At 40.9% G+C, this 15703-nt stretch overlaps 1 protein-coding gene across 1 annotated transcript in view; it reads left to right on the top strand.

Annotated features, from left to right (window-relative positions):
* Positions 1-15703, top strand: part of LOC132823316 (lysine-specific demethylase 3B-like) — a 132011-nt gene that overhangs the window by 80895 nt on the left and 35413 nt on the right. Inside the window, exons 12-14 of the mRNA XM_060836998.1 lie at positions 96-310; positions 11944-12096; positions 13926-14033. Of these exons, the coding sequence (XP_060692981.1) occupies positions 96-310; positions 11944-12096; positions 13926-14033 (476 nt within the window). The remainder of the gene's footprint in view (positions 1-95; positions 311-11943; positions 12097-13925; positions 14034-15703) is intronic.

Below are 15703 nucleotides of genomic sequence, written 5' to 3'. Positions count from 1 at the left end.
TTTTTATAAATGTTATTCTTCGAATTAATCTTTCGTGCAAATGTTCAAATGAGATGTTGGCAATGTAAATGCATCATATTGTAATCTTTTTCCAGACTAGCTTTTACTAGGACTGGTGTCCTACGTGTTGGGGGTTTTCTAAATCCCAGACAGTGTGATGCTGAAGCCCTGAGTCTTTGGATCCCATCGCGTACACCTGCAGAAGGCCTGGATTTGGAAACATCCAAGTACATTTTGGCAAATGTTGGTGACCAGTTTTGTCAACTTGTGATGTCTGAGAAGGAGGCTATGCTTCTGGTAGAACCCCACCGTAAGTTAAATTTTCTTGTAAGCAATATGCTAGCTAAAATGCCAGGCAAAACCTAATAGATTGTGGAGTATGTTAATTCTAACTGGCAAAACGGTCTCTAAAATGTTCCACAGATGTTTACCTCTATGCGAATATTCACAGTGGATATTTGGGCACAATAGCTGTGATTTTCAAAGGAGAATTTTGTCACCTGGCAGAATTTTGATTGTAAGTAAGCCGAATACGTTTACAGTTGGACTATAGACAAGTCAACAGTGGAATTTCCTCTTCATGTTCCTGTTTTCTACTGCTCAATATCAACCAGCTCATTGAGTTCCTGTACACGTCTATGGTTAATATTGCAAACTCAAATCCCGCTGTGTCATTTCGTGTAAGGTAATTCCTTTAATTTGATCATTTGAAAGCAAAACGTAATTGCAGTGACATATTCTCTCAGACAAGATTTAACTTTCATAAAAACAATTACATTGCAGAATTTCTGTATTTCATTCACGAGTCCCTGCAGTGTGCAAGTAATTTGTCTCCATCTTCAGTCCTTTTACATTTTCTACCTACTTCACAGGATCTCTACTGCTGGTAGCTGTAGCTAATTGCAGAATTTGACATAAAAGTAGCACTCTTGGGCCCTTTGTTTTGAAAAGAAAATTATTTGAATTTTGCTCGTCTCAAGGAAATGTTGGTGCCAAGATTTGATTCATGCTTGCATCAATGATTTCTTTTGCCCTTTTGAACTAAATATAATGTTTGCTGTATGAAGGAAGTGTGTGACTTTGCTTTTGCAAGAGGAAATATGTTTCATAGACAAACATTATCCAAATGAGCTTTAGAAAGTGATACAACTGGAATTATGTTTGGCATTTATAGAAAGTATGTGGCTTACAGAGTTACAAGTGGTGGAGGTCTGAGAGAGAATAGAGACTTCTGACAATGGAGCGGCTGGTCCACTCTCAACTCATCCATGCCACATCATAGGTTTTTTTGCTCATTGCACCTTTTCTCAACTGGGGAGAAGTGATTGCACCCATCTCCCTTTCCCAAGCTATTTGTCTACCCCAAAGCAATGTGGTGCCCTCTCCATCTCCCTCTTTCTAAGTGAGCTGTATTTCCCTTAGTGCTCCAATCGCAGCTTTTTCCCTTTGTCTCTCCTTTTGCCTCCCCCACCACAACTGATGAGAATATTCATCATTCAGCTGTGTTTCTCAGACTGCAATTCCAAAAATTGAGGAAAATTGTATACCCATCTCGACTGGACCTCATCCTGCTATCCAAATCTTACAGAGCAGTTGGTTGCATTTCTCATTCTCACTGTCAGCTATTTTGTTTTCCCAACAAACCTAAGGTGACCAAGTTCCCCACTGCTTCTACTATACTGAATTTCCCCTGTTGCAGCAGCATGCAGCAATCCCTTACCACCTTCATTCCATGCACTTCACATTACTGCAATTACATAGAACATTACAGCGCAGTACAGGCCCTTCGGCCCTCGATGTTGCGCCAACCTGTCATACCAATCTGAAGCCCATCTACCCCATACTATTCCATGTACGTCCATGTGCTTGTCCAATGACGACTTAAATGTACTTAAAGTTGGCGAATCTACTACTGTTGCAGGCAAAGCATTCCCTACCCTTACTACTCTCTGAGTAAAGAAACTATCTCTGACATCTGTCCTATAATCTACCACCCCTCAAAGCTCTGCCCCTTCGTGCTCGCTGTCACCATACTTAGAAAAAGGCTCTCCCTGTCCACCCTATCTAACCCCGTGATTATCTTATATGTCTCTATTAAGTCACCTCTCAACCACCTTCTCTCTAACGAAAGCAGCCTCAAGTCCTCAGCCTTTCCTCATAAGACCTTCCCTCCATGTCAGGCAACATCCTAGTAAATTTCCTCTGCACCCTTTCCAAAGCTTCCACATCCTCCTTATAATGCTGTGACCCAGAATTATACACAATACTCCAAGTGCAGCTGCACCAGAGGTTTGTACAGCTGTAGCATAACCTCATGGTTCCAGAACTCGATCCCTCTATTAATAAAAGCTAAAACACTGTATACCTTCTTAACAACCCTGTCAACCTGGGTGGCAACTTTAAAGGATCTGTGTATCTGGACACCGAGATCTCTCTGATTACCTGCACTACCAAGAATCTTACCATTAGCCCAGTACTTTGCATTCCTTTTATTCCTTCCAAAGTGAATCACCTCACACTTGTCCGCATTAAACTCCATTTGCCAACTCTCAGCCTAGCTCTGCAGCTTATCTATGTCTCTCTAACCTACAACATCCTTCGTCACTATCCACAACTCCACCGACCTTAGTGTCGTCTGCAAATTTACTAACCCACCCTTCTGCGCCCTCATCCAGGTCTTTTATAAAAATGACTGACAGCAGTGGACCCAACACCGACCCTTGCGGTACGCCATTAGTAACTGAACTCCAGGATGAACATTTCCCATCAACCACCACCCTCTGTCGTCTTTCAGCAAACCAATTACTGATCCAAACTGCTATATCTCCCACAATCCCATTCTTCCGCATTTTGTACAATCGCCTCCTGTGGGGAACCTTATCGAATGCCACATACACCACATCAACCGGTTTACTCTCATCTACCTGTTTGGTCACCTTATCAAAGAACTCAATAAGGTTTGTGAGGCACAACCTACCCTTCACAAAACCGTGCTGACTATACCTAATCAAGTTATTCTCTTCCAGATGATTATAAATCCTATCTCTTATAACCTTTTCCAGTACTTTACCAACAACTGAAATAAGGCTCACTGGTCTATAATTACCAGGATTGTCTCTACTCCCCTTCTTGAACAGGGGAACCACATTTGCTATCCTCCAGTCTTCTGGCACTATTCCTGTAGATAATGACGATTTAAAGATCAATGCCAAAGGCTCGGCAATCTCCTCCCTGGCTTCCCAGAGGATCCTAGGATAAATCCCATCTAGCCCAGGGGACTTGTCTATTTTCACACTCTGCAGGATTTCTAATACCTCCTCCTTGTGAACCTCAATCACACCGAGTCTAATAGCCTGTATCTCAGTATTCTCCTCGACAACATTGTCGTTTTCTGGAGTGAATATTGTCAAAATATTCATTAAGTGCTTCCCCTATCTCCTCTGACTCCACACACAACTTCCCACTATTATCCTTGATTGGCCCTAATCTTACTCTCATCATTCTTTTATTCCTTAAATACCTATAGAAAGCCTTAGGGTTTACCCTGATCCTACCCGCCAACAACTTCTCACGTCTTCTTCTGGCTCTCTCTTTAGGTCTTTCCTGGCTACCTTGTAACCCTCAATTGCCCTAACTGAGCCTTCACATCTCATCCTAACATAAGCATCCTTCTTCCGCTTGACCAGAGATTCCACTTCCTTTGTAAACCACTGCTCCCGTGCTCTACTGCTTCCTCCCTGCCTGGCAGGTACATACTTATCTAGGACACACAGGAGCCTTTCCTTGAATAAGCTCCACATTTCTAATGTGTCCATCCCCTGCAGTTTCCTTCCCCATCCTATGCTTCCTAAATCTAGCCTAATTGCATCGGAATTGCCTTTCCCCCAGCTGCAACTCTTGCCCAGTGGTATACACCTAACCCTTTCTATCACTGAAGTAAACATAACAGAATTGTGATAGCTATCACCAAAGTGCTCACCACACCTGGCCGGGCTCATTACCCAGTACCAAATCTAATGTGGCTTCGCCCCTTGTTGGCCTGTCTACATACTGTGTCAGGAAGCCCTCCTGCACACACTGGACAAAACTGACCCATCTATAGTACTCATACTGTAGTGTTCCCAGTCAATATTTGGAAAGTTGAATTCCCCATGACAGCTACCCTGTCTCTCTCACTCCTGTCGAGAATCATCTTTGCTATCCTTTCCTCTACAACACTGGAGCTATTCGGAGGCCTGTAGAAAACTCCCAACAGGGTGACCTCTCCTTTCCTGTTTCTAGCCTCAGCCCATACTACCTCAGTTGACAAGTCGCCAAATATCCTTTCTGCAACTGTAATACTATCCTTGACCAACAATGCCACACACACCCCCTTTTACCATCTTCTCTGATCTTACTGAAACATCTAAATCCTGGAACCTGCAACAACCATTCCTGTCCCTGCTCTGTTCATGTCTGCAAAATGGCCATAACATCGAAGTACCAACCCATGCTGCAAGTTCACCCACCTTATTCCGGATGCTCCTGGCGTTGAAGTAGACACATTTCAAACTAAGTTCTTGCTTGCCGGTGCCATCTTGTGTCCCTGACACTTGATTTCGGACCTCCCTACTCTCAACCTTTTCTATACTGGAACTACAATTTTGGTTCCCATCCCCCTGCTGGATTAGTTTAAACCCACTCCAATAGCCTTAGCGAACTTCCCCTCCAGGATATTGGTACCCCTCTGGTTCAGATGAAGACCATCCTGCTTGTAGAGGTCCCACCTACCCCAGAAAGAGCCCCAATTATCCAAGAATCCAAAACCCTCCCTCCTGCACCATCCCTGTAGCCACGTGTTCAACTCCTCTCTCTCCCTATTCCTTGCCTTACTAGCCCATGACACGGGTAACAAACCAGAGACAACAACTCTGTTGGTCCTAGCTCTAAGCTTCCATCCTAGCTCCCCGAATTTCTGTCTTAAATCCCCATTTCTCTTCCTACCAATGTCGTTGGTGCCAATGTGGACCATGACTTGGGTTGCTCCCCCTGCCCCCTTAAGGCTCCCAAAAACACGATCATTTACTGATTGCAGTCTTCACTCTCTGTATTGCTTCTCCCTGATATCAGAGGTCCTAGGGAGTGTTGCTGAACAAGGAGACCTTGGAGTGCAGGTTCATAGCTCCTTGAAAGTGGAGTCGCAGGTAGATAGGATAGTGAAGAAGGCGTTTAGTATGCTTTCCTTCATTGGTTAGAGTATTGAGTACAGGGGTTGGGAGGTCATGCTGTGGCTGTACAGGACATTTGTTAGGCCACTTTTGGAATATTGTGTTTAGTTCTGGTCTCCCTCCTATCGGAAAGATGTTGTGAAACTTGAATGGGTTCTGAAAAGATTTACAAGGATGTTGCCAGGGTTGACGGATTTGAGCTATAGGAAGAGATTGAATAGGCTAGGTCTGTTTTCCCTGGAGTGTCAGAAATTGAGGGGTGACCTTATAAAGGTTTATAAAATCATGAGTGGCATGGATAGGATAAATAGGTGAAGTCTTTTCCCTGGGGTGAGGGAGTCCAGAATTAGAGGGCATAGGTTTAGGGTGAGAGGAGAAAGATATAAAACAGACCTAAGGGGCAACTTTTTCACACAGAGGATAGTACATGTATGGAATGAGCTGCCCGAGGAAGTGGTGGAGGCTAGTACAATTACAACATTTAAAAGGCATCTGGATGGATACATGAATAGAAAGGTTTTGGAGGGATATGGGCCAGGTGCTGGCAGGTGGGACTAGATTGGGTTGGGATATCTGGTCAACATCGATGAGATGGACCGAAGGGTCTATTTCCATGCTGTGCATCTATATGATTCTATGACTGCTAGTTCCGTGTTTCAACCCTTGATTTCTGAATTGAGCTTCCTTTTATTCCCTATCTTCCAGGCAATCCAGTAAATCCTCACTTAAAGCTGTGGCTACATTCCTGAAAATTCCAACTTCAAGCAAATTACACATTCCCATTAAAACCAATGTAAAGCTGCAGTTAGGTCCTGGTAGACATTCCGTATTGGGGAAAAAACCCTGCATGTTTCTGATTTCCTTTTTGTGTAATTAAAAAGTAAATTTAAAAGTGTATAGTGAAATACACTTCCTACTTGTTTCTTGTTTGCTGCTTGCTAGCCTTCCTGATCACCCCTCATATCCTGCTCCTTTCGCATCCAGATTGCCACAGATCTTTTCTCAGAGCCTTCAGTTTGAACCTCTGCCAGTCCCATATTCACCCTCTTAATCCTCTTTCACTCTGGACCTCCTGCTGTCTGACTCTGCTGTTCACGGCTTCCCTCTCTGAATCCTTATTGAGACGAAGATCACAAGTTGGTTGGTGGGCAGCAAGATGATCTAGGGAGTGTGAGAGGCTGCTCTAGACTGTCACTAATTGGTTCATACAGCCTGAACCCATACCATGCAAAACAAATTAAAAATGCATCTTTCAACTCTAAATGAGAATGCACAGCCCCTTGACTGAACATTGTTAGAATGCAAATAGAAAATGGAGCAATAGTCAATAGGAATTTACTGCATCTGTGATCTTCCCCTCAGTTTTTTTCATTATTCGCCTGCCTTCTAATCCTATTTTAGCCTGAATATTTGAATTGAAATTGAACATGTTTTAAATGAGATTAGTAGTAGAGATTTCAATTATTTTTATTGCAGTTGGGTAAAATAGACATTTTCAATACATAACAGCCATATTAAAACATTTCATGTACCATGTGATAAAATAGTGGTGCTGTGGTGACGTGTAGAAATACAAAATATTAACGAAATAGCTTGCAACAGTGTAACCGCAACAATGTGCTTTGTAAACTCACAATATCCAACTCTTCAAAGTGAGGACAAAGATTGTAAGGCAGTTTGGGGCTTCCACTGAATCAAGGCAGTTGGGTCAAAGCAGGATAGCAGCACCATTTAATTTGGAAAGACTAACAGATCAATGCAACAATGGAGGTTCACCCTTCTGAAAGTAATGTTATTAGACATCGGCAAGTGTTTATTGGATCTGACTGTGATTTTTAAAAAGGAAATACAGCAGCAAAGAACATATGACTTACAAAGTATATCTGATCATAAAAATTAAATGCTTAAGCATGGTGTGCACCACTTATACTGGGTGCAGATGTGTTGACAACTGTATGCAGTGGCTGGTACAACTGCTGAAGTGAACCCAGAGTTGATCCTAGAGTTACCTCCTGATATCAGAATTTAATATAACCCCACTGGCCGAGGGGGAGAAACTAGCAGAAGGAGAGATGTATTCACATAATATCTTTCTGTAGGTTGGTCATTTTGCAAGCAATCCTTGTTTTGTTTTCTGTTTTTTATTTTAAAACTGAAATCACATTAGGGACATTTAAACGAATAGGCACATGGATGATAATAAAACATAGAGTTTGGTCTTAGATTAGGATAAAAGGTCGGCACAGCATCAAGGGCTGAAGGGCCTGGGCTGTGCTGTATTATTTTATATTAAAAAGACCACTCAAATCTATAAGGTGGTGTTCTGGAATAAAAACAATGCTGGAGAAACTCTGACAGCATCTATGGAGAGCATAAGGCGGCTAACGTTTCAATGTGACTTATCTTCAGAACTGAAGAAGGCTGGAAAAACAGTGTTTCTTTGTTCAGAAAAAAATGAAAGGAGGACAAACAAGTGAAATAAATATGGTTGGCACCCAGAACAAAAGACAAATGTTTATAATGGTAGGGGAGAGGTAAGTAGAAGTAAATCACTGTTTACCTGGAAGATATGTTTAGGGCATTGGACACTGTGGAGAAAGAAGATAAAAGGACATGTGATACACTTGCAAGTGTACGGATGGTGCCGGGATCTGGGGTGAAGGTGGTGTTTAGAATGACAGAGCAGTAGCTGAGAGAATGATCCCTCTAATTCTGATAGCAAAAGGGAGGCAGGCTGTGTTTTGTGTTGGCACCCTGATTGAGATGATGGAAATGACATCGGATTTTCTTTCAATCTAGTCTACCAAATTTGCTGTTCACAATATGGTTGTGTCCTCATTGGTGCGACCAAATACAGGCAGTGACTGCCTTTCTAGAGCACCTCCACAAGAATGATGCCAAACCTCCCATTCCTTACCGTTAATGCACCATCTTGCCTTCAAGCCCATATTTCTGCCTTAGTGTTCTGCTATAGTATTCCAATGAAGTTTAATGCTAGCTGGAAGATTAGCACATCATTTTCCACATAAACACTTAGCCTCCTTCAGGACTCCACGTTCAATTCAGCCACTTCACACCATGAATACTATCCTCCATTTTGATCTCAAAGTCAGATCTTTTATTCCTTGTTGGACTGGAAACATTTTTATCATAAAAGTTATCCTGTATGTATCAGGAATGCCTCCTGTAGTCTTAGCACTACGTTTTTCTCCAAACATGTTAAAAGGAATTCAAGATAACTTTCATTTTACATACCTTTTGAAATGTGCCAAGGCTTTTTAATAATTTTGCTATTTGTCACATTTTGGTGTTCACTGTAAGAATGAATTGCAAATGAATAAAACAGATACTTCTCAAAGCAAGCCAAATAGATTCAATCATAGAATCATCTCAAACCAACCCAGATGTTTCTCTACCCTTAAAGATGTACACTGCGGGGTCTCCCAGAAGTCCAATGCACTGACTATGCAGTAATAGTCTTAGGTGTGTCAACTGCTAAGAGAAGTAGGTGGTGCCTGACACTGATCAAAAGAAGGTCGCCAGCATTTGAATCAGGAAAAGATAGAAAGCTTGCTTACTATAAAACTGGTGTTGACCCACCCACCACCACCATGAATCCCATGTGATCTAACTTTGTTAACTAATCTGTCATGTGAAATCTTGTCAAAGGTCATACTGAAGGCCATGTAGACATTTACCACTCTGCCCTCATCAGTACTTTTGGTTCCGTCCTCAAAAAAATTCAATCAAGTTTGAGAGGCACAATTTCCCACACACCATACCGTGCACACTATCCCTAATCAGTCATTGCTTGTCCAATTCATGAATTCTATCTCTCAGAATCTCCTCCAACAACTTAACCAACACTGATATCAAATTCACAGGTCTGTAGTTTCCCAGGCTTCTCCTTACAGCCTTTCTTAAATAAAGGCACATTAGCCACCCTCCAGTCATCTGGCACCTCACCTGTGGCTGTAGATGATACAAATATCACTGCTAGATACCCCATAATTTCTTCCCTAACTTTCTGCAATGACCTTAATCAGGTCCCGGAGATTTTTGCATCTTTGCTTTTTAAGACCTCCAATACCTCGTTTTCCCACCCACTTAACTGTCACTCTGCCCCACCCCCCCCCCCCACCCATTTTCCTCCCATCCACTTGCCATCCTGCCCTCTCTATCAGCCTGCTAGCTTACTCATTTCTCTTAGTAGCTGTCAGAGTAGCCTTGAAATCATCAAACATTTTATTTATTGGAATGCAGTAGTTATTGCCATAAAAGAGGGTGGGAACGGTGCAGTACTGGCCTCCAGTGTCCTTATTGCTGAGTACATTTGAGATGCTTTCCTAGAATGGAAGCATCTGGACAAGACAAATGACTGACAGGTAAGTCGACAATCCTATCTTTAATAATGTTACCATTGGCCAAATCTATTGCGGTGGTCATTGGAAGATGGTCGGCTATCCTTTCTACATAGAACTGTAGCAGCAACCTGAATTAATACTGGAACGGTCTGTCCTTTTTTCCCTTCTCTATCTTTCTAGCACATTTGGTAGTTAGGAATATTATGAACTCTTTCCAGCCTGAGTGTGGCCATATCATAATTGCATATCAGAATGCACCTTGACTCACCAGTTATACAATGGACATTGACATAATACTGTTTGGTACTTACTTCGCTACCTCTGTGATTTCCTTAATCAGGTACCTGCAGTTTTTGGATGTTCTTATTTTATCACTATTTATATCTCTGTCCTCTAATGTCATTTCTGGTTTCAACTATTTTATGGTTCCCATCCCTGCCAAATTAATTTGAATCTTCTCCAAAAGTATTTGTTAGCTGGCCTCAGTGATGTTTTGCAGATGTAATTGTGAAGTGACAATTTCTGTTGTTTTGATTGCACATGTCCTTCGGTATTAATGTTGCCATGTGGTGTTCCCTCAAAAGCCTTAACTATTGTATGGATACTTTCAATTATTAATTCATGAGATGTGGGTATTGCTGACTGGACCAGCATAATTGCCCATCCTGAGTTACCCTTGTGAAGATGCTGCTGAGCATCTTGAATCTCTGCAGTTCATGTGCTGTAGGTAGATAATGCCATTAAGGAGAGAACTCCAGGAGTTTTGACCCAGTGGCCTTGAAGGAATGGCAATATGTTTCATGCCAGGACAATGTGTGGCTTAGAGAGAAACTTACAGTTTGTGGTGTTCCCATGTATCTGCTGCCCTTGTTCTTCCAGATTACAGTGGTCGTGAATATTTGTAGATACAGTGCCAATCAAGCAGGTTGCTTTGGCCTGGGTTGGTTTCAAGCTTCTTGAGTGTTATTGGAGCTATGTGCATCCAGGCATATAGAAACTATTCCATCAGACTCCTGACTTACGCATTTTAGGTGGTGGACAGGCTTTGGGGGGTTACTCACTGAAGCATTCCTAGTCACTGACCTGATCTTCGAGCCATTCTATTTATATGGCAAGTCCAGTTGAGCTCCTGATCAGTAGACACCCCCTGGATGTTGATTGTGGGGAAGTTCAGTACAAGTTATGCATTGATTGTCAAGGGGTGATCATTATCCATGATGGTCATTGTGTGGCACAAGTGTTATTGCCACTTGTCAGCCCAAAATTGGATATTGTCCAGGTCTTGCCACGTTTGGACATGGACTACTTCACTGTCAGAGGAGTCGTGAATGGTGCTGAACATTGTTTAATTATCAGTGACTGTCCCCATTTCTGACCTTATAATGGAGGTAAGGTGATTGATGAAGCAGCTGAAGATGGTTGACTCTAGATGAGGATCTCCTACAGCAATGTCCTGGAAATGAAATGACTGTCTCCAACTGCCATAATCATCATCCGATATGCCAGGTATGAATCCAGCCAGCAGAGAGGTTTGACCGGATTCTCATTGACTCCAGTTTTGCAAGAGTTTCTTGAAGCCACACCATCGAAAGGAATCTGGAATTTTAAGAAGGCACATACAGCATGATATGAACGTTCAAGAGATGAACAACAGGAAAAGATCGGCCTGTCCATTCATCTTATCTCATACAGTCATAATGTTCTGGTGTCCTGATTTACGACCAGGGTCATATGCCAGTAGTTATTGTCAATCTCCTGGCAGGCAATAAAAATAAAAATCTCCAAGGTTATTCACAAGTGATAAAAATCTGGATGTAACCTTTTGGCTGCTGTTGCTAGTGCGAAAACAAAAAAGGATGTTGACTACATTTGGGTTATCTTTTTGCCCAGTTTTATAAGTTATGACCATGACCAGTGCCTCAACCAACAACAAATATGTTTCACTTTCACAGATTCGCATCAAATTTGCAAAGACTGCAAAAATATGTCTACCTTGCTATGGGATATCTAACCTGATTTTACCATTATGCAAACTTAACATCCAGCCTCAGTCTTTCCTGGCCAATTTAAAATATTCTGTCTTTACAACCACAATGCCGAATGGTTGTGGTATGTTTGTACATAACTATGAATCTCTTCTAAAATTGAAGATATCCTGTATCTATTTGATGCAATGCACTGAGTTTTGCTTTGTTTTAGACATCTGTTCATCTGTATTTGTGAATGATTGCAATGTCTGAAATACAAATTTTGGCAATATTTCAATGTTAATTCTCCTTGTTTAAATTGATAAACATTTTTGTGAGTCTCGTAAATGCCTTATTTAATATCCTGTTGTATGATTGGTTATATTTTATTTTTGTTGCTTGTAGAACAACTGGCATGGAAGCGAGCTGTACGGGGTATTCGTGAGATGTGTGATGCATGTGAAACAACTCTCTTTAACATCCACTGGGTGTGTCGGAAGTGCGGTTTTGGTGTGTGTCTCGATTGCTACAGGATGAGGAAGGGGCGACCACCACAAGGTATGGAAAGGATGTGAATTCAAAAACTTGTTAAATTGGAAGGATTAGTGTGATAAAACAGTACCTGTTTTTAGACACAGTTATATTTTTTGTAGAAATGTGTGATTGACTTAATAACTACCATGCACATGTACAGAAAAGAAGGGCAAAGCATTATTACTAACTGCGAAATGGCGAATATCTTAGCCATTGTGTATCTTGCCCTTGGTAAAAAGCTTGTTTTCAGAATTAACTAAAATGTAAATTGAGTATAATAAAGTTGTTAGTAAGGGGCTTTTGACCTGCAAAAGGATAGTTGAGAGTGACACTGAAGCGATGGGTTGTTTTTTACGAAGTTAATCCAGATTGCCTGAACAGAAATTGGATATTGACAGAGTGACTAAACAGGCACATTAGAAATTGTTCTAGTTAAGCCAGTTTAGAACCACCTTGAACTGAGGGTATGGTAATCAAGAACTAATGATGTGCATGGGCTGTCTTGGAGATACCACCAGTTACTGAAGAGGGATCTATATCCCTGGCGTGTTCCAGCCCTAAACGCTGGAACTACCTCCCAAAACCTCTTTAATTGCTCAGTGTATCCTTTAAGCTGCTCCTCGAACCTACATCATGCATGAAGCGGTCCTAATATTGCTTTTTGTAGCGCTGTATTAGATTTTGTTTGGCACTCCTTGCGACAGTACTTGCTTTCTGATTGATACGACATTGCTAAAAAGATCCAGAGAGAAGGGGAAGCTGTTAAAAACTGGTGTCTTTGAGACATAGTAGTTTGAGTGCAAGTACAAATGTATGTTTGTGAAGAGTTAACAATGACAAAATTAGCAACATGGTCATTTCTGAGATGATCACTGGGCTGTAGAACTTGATTGAAAGCAAATGAAAGTCTCCAGCCCAAAACGTCGATTTTCCTGCTCGGATGCTGCCTGACCCACTGTGCTTTTCCAGCACCACGCTTTTGACTCTTAATCTCCAGCATCTGCAGTCCTCACTTTTGCCTTGAATGAAAGTAAAGCCTATAGATGGTTTTATCTGTTCATATGCCAGCAAAACGTTTGACATTTGAAATATGTGAGATGGACCAAAAATTGCACACAGGCCGGTGGTAATTTTGAATGAGATTTGTAAGCTTTGCAGGTGTCACAAGGTATGGTGCTGAGGCCATTGTTGTTCACAATGGGCAAAACTGATTTACAAATGAAATTTTTTGTAGTATGTGCCAAACAAGGTGTGTTTTCAAAGTAATTTGAAATGGGTAAACCAAATATAAAGATTTAGAATAGATTGAGGAGGTAAAATATGTGACATTGTTATGGACAAATGCAAGATCACGAGATCAGTGAAGTGAAATTAACTAACCCATTTTTCAAGGATGCATTTCAGGGCATAATCTCCAGGTTATTGTTGATCATTACTGAAACCAAATGCTCTATTTGGCAAGTCTATGGCAAATTTAACCAAAAAAGGTGCAGCAGAAATCCTAGACTTTAGTATGAGCAAACAACTAAAGTCACCTGGAGGAGTATGGATGTAATTCTACCATATGACAGTGAGAATAGCTCAGAACTGCAGACAGTACAAAAACTGATAAAATGTGTTATCCTTGTATGCATGGATGATTAGACATTGAAGAGTAATATTTTGGCTGTGATACATTTGTTTCGAGATTAACCACCCAGCCATGGTGGGAATGCCAGAGAAGTTGAGAAATGCGAATGCAGCATCTTGATTATAAATGCAATCTGTAGTAATAAATAACCAATTACATTATTCTATGCTCCTGTGTCTTTTTGGTGCGTGATGTCCAATTTATTTTGTATTTTTCCTTTCAGTGGATGATGACACTCTCGAAGATGAGGTTTTCTCTTGGTTGAAGTGTGCTAAGGGACAGACCCATGAGCCAGAGAATCTAATGCCAACGCAAATTATTCCTAGCACTGGTTAGTATATGATCCGTCAATTCATAAAACTACCTTTCCTTCAGGCATTAAAAAGAGACTTATTCAGAAGCTGATGAGCTCACATTTTTCAGTAAATATATTTTTATGATGCTATTAACATTTTGCATCACATAATAAGTCAGTTCTAAGTCCCTTTCATTGCTGCATAACCTGGCTACAAGCAATCTCTCCATTTCACTTTCGTTTGGTAAGATAGATGTCAACTTGAGATTAGAAATTTGCCATGTGTGGCACCACAGACACAAGTCTGTATTGCTAAAATTGGCCAACTGGAACACTTGCACACCAGCGTCTTTGATTTTGGTTTTGTTTAAACATTTTGTAAATTATTAATGAATAACTGCCTGTGGGTTCCTAGTCAGCTCTGTCATATTTCTAAACCTACTTCTGCTAATAATTAGAAATTGTACAGTTGCATTTGTGCATTCTTTTGACCACTGTCTTAAGTTGGGAACAGTGGGCAGAAAATAAATACTTGAAGACTTTTTTTCTGCCTACCAAAGCAACTATTTTCTGAGGGTTTCTATGACTGTACATTCAAAATTTGAGATGGTAAAGAGTGTGCACATAATATCTGGATGAGTACTTACTAATATGATATAAATAATTTCTTTAGTGGATGCAGTAACATTTGCAAATTTAAATACAAAACTATCTGCAGATGCTATTTGGTAGCAAATTATTCGATTGCAGAGATTCCTTGTCCTGAAATACAAATCACTGCTAGGGAGAGTTAGGTTAAATAGTTATGGCATAAGTAAAGTGCTGCTATTTATATTATTTAATCAGTCTCCCTCTCAAGAATGTAACAAACAGCATTGATTTCCTGCTGCTGAGTAACATGCCACCTTAACTCGATTGTTATGTAGAAGCTTTGTGCATTATTTTAGCCAAATTACGTCTGTCTTGCATAATGGCTACCAAAATTAAATATGTTTGTTATTCTGAAGGAGGAAATCATTTCCTGGAATGTGGCTAAGTATTAGCATCGGTAATATGGGGGTGGCTGGTTACTGCAAGTTAATAGCCCAGATTATTTTTAATTCATTCACGGATATTGGCATTGCTCGCATGGTCAGTATTTATGTCCCATTTTAATTACCCAAGGACAGTTCAGAGTTAAGCACATTGCTATGGATCTGGAGTTGTTTTAGTCCAGACCAGATAAGAGCAGCGGTTTTCTTTCCTAAAGGACATGAATGAACCAAATGGTTATTTCCCACAACAATCAACAATGGGTTTGCAGTTATTAGCCTCTTCATTCCACAATTCTGTTCATTCAAATTCCACCATCTGCCTGGAAGGATTTGAACCTGGTTGTCCGAAACATTTCCTGAGTTTCTGTCTAGCTATAGTGGACAATCCCACGAGGTCATTACCGCCTCTAATTCCATTGAACATAGGCTTCCTATGCGCTACAAATTCTTCCTCGTTCTTTCAACTACCATATATTTATAGGCACCAGCGTTATCTCACTGTGGCAGAAATGCCCTACTATTGCAGACCTTTGAAAGAATTAAGGCAGGTCATCTTGCCCCACTTAGTCTTGTAGTTGCATCATTACTCCTTTGTTACTGTTGGCTGAAGAACAAGTTTACAGTTTATTTTGTGTATCTAATTTTTGAAGAGACATTTTAGGAAAATTAACA

Source organism: Hemiscyllium ocellatum, chromosome 16, assembly GCF_020745735.1.
Source record: "Hemiscyllium ocellatum isolate sHemOce1 chromosome 16, sHemOce1.pat.X.cur, whole genome shotgun sequence".
Taxonomy (NCBI): Eukaryota; Metazoa; Chordata; class Chondrichthyes; order Orectolobiformes; family Hemiscylliidae; genus Hemiscyllium; species Hemiscyllium ocellatum.
Note: the sequence above shows the minus strand (reverse complement) of the source record. Positions and strands in the feature narration are given on the sequence as shown.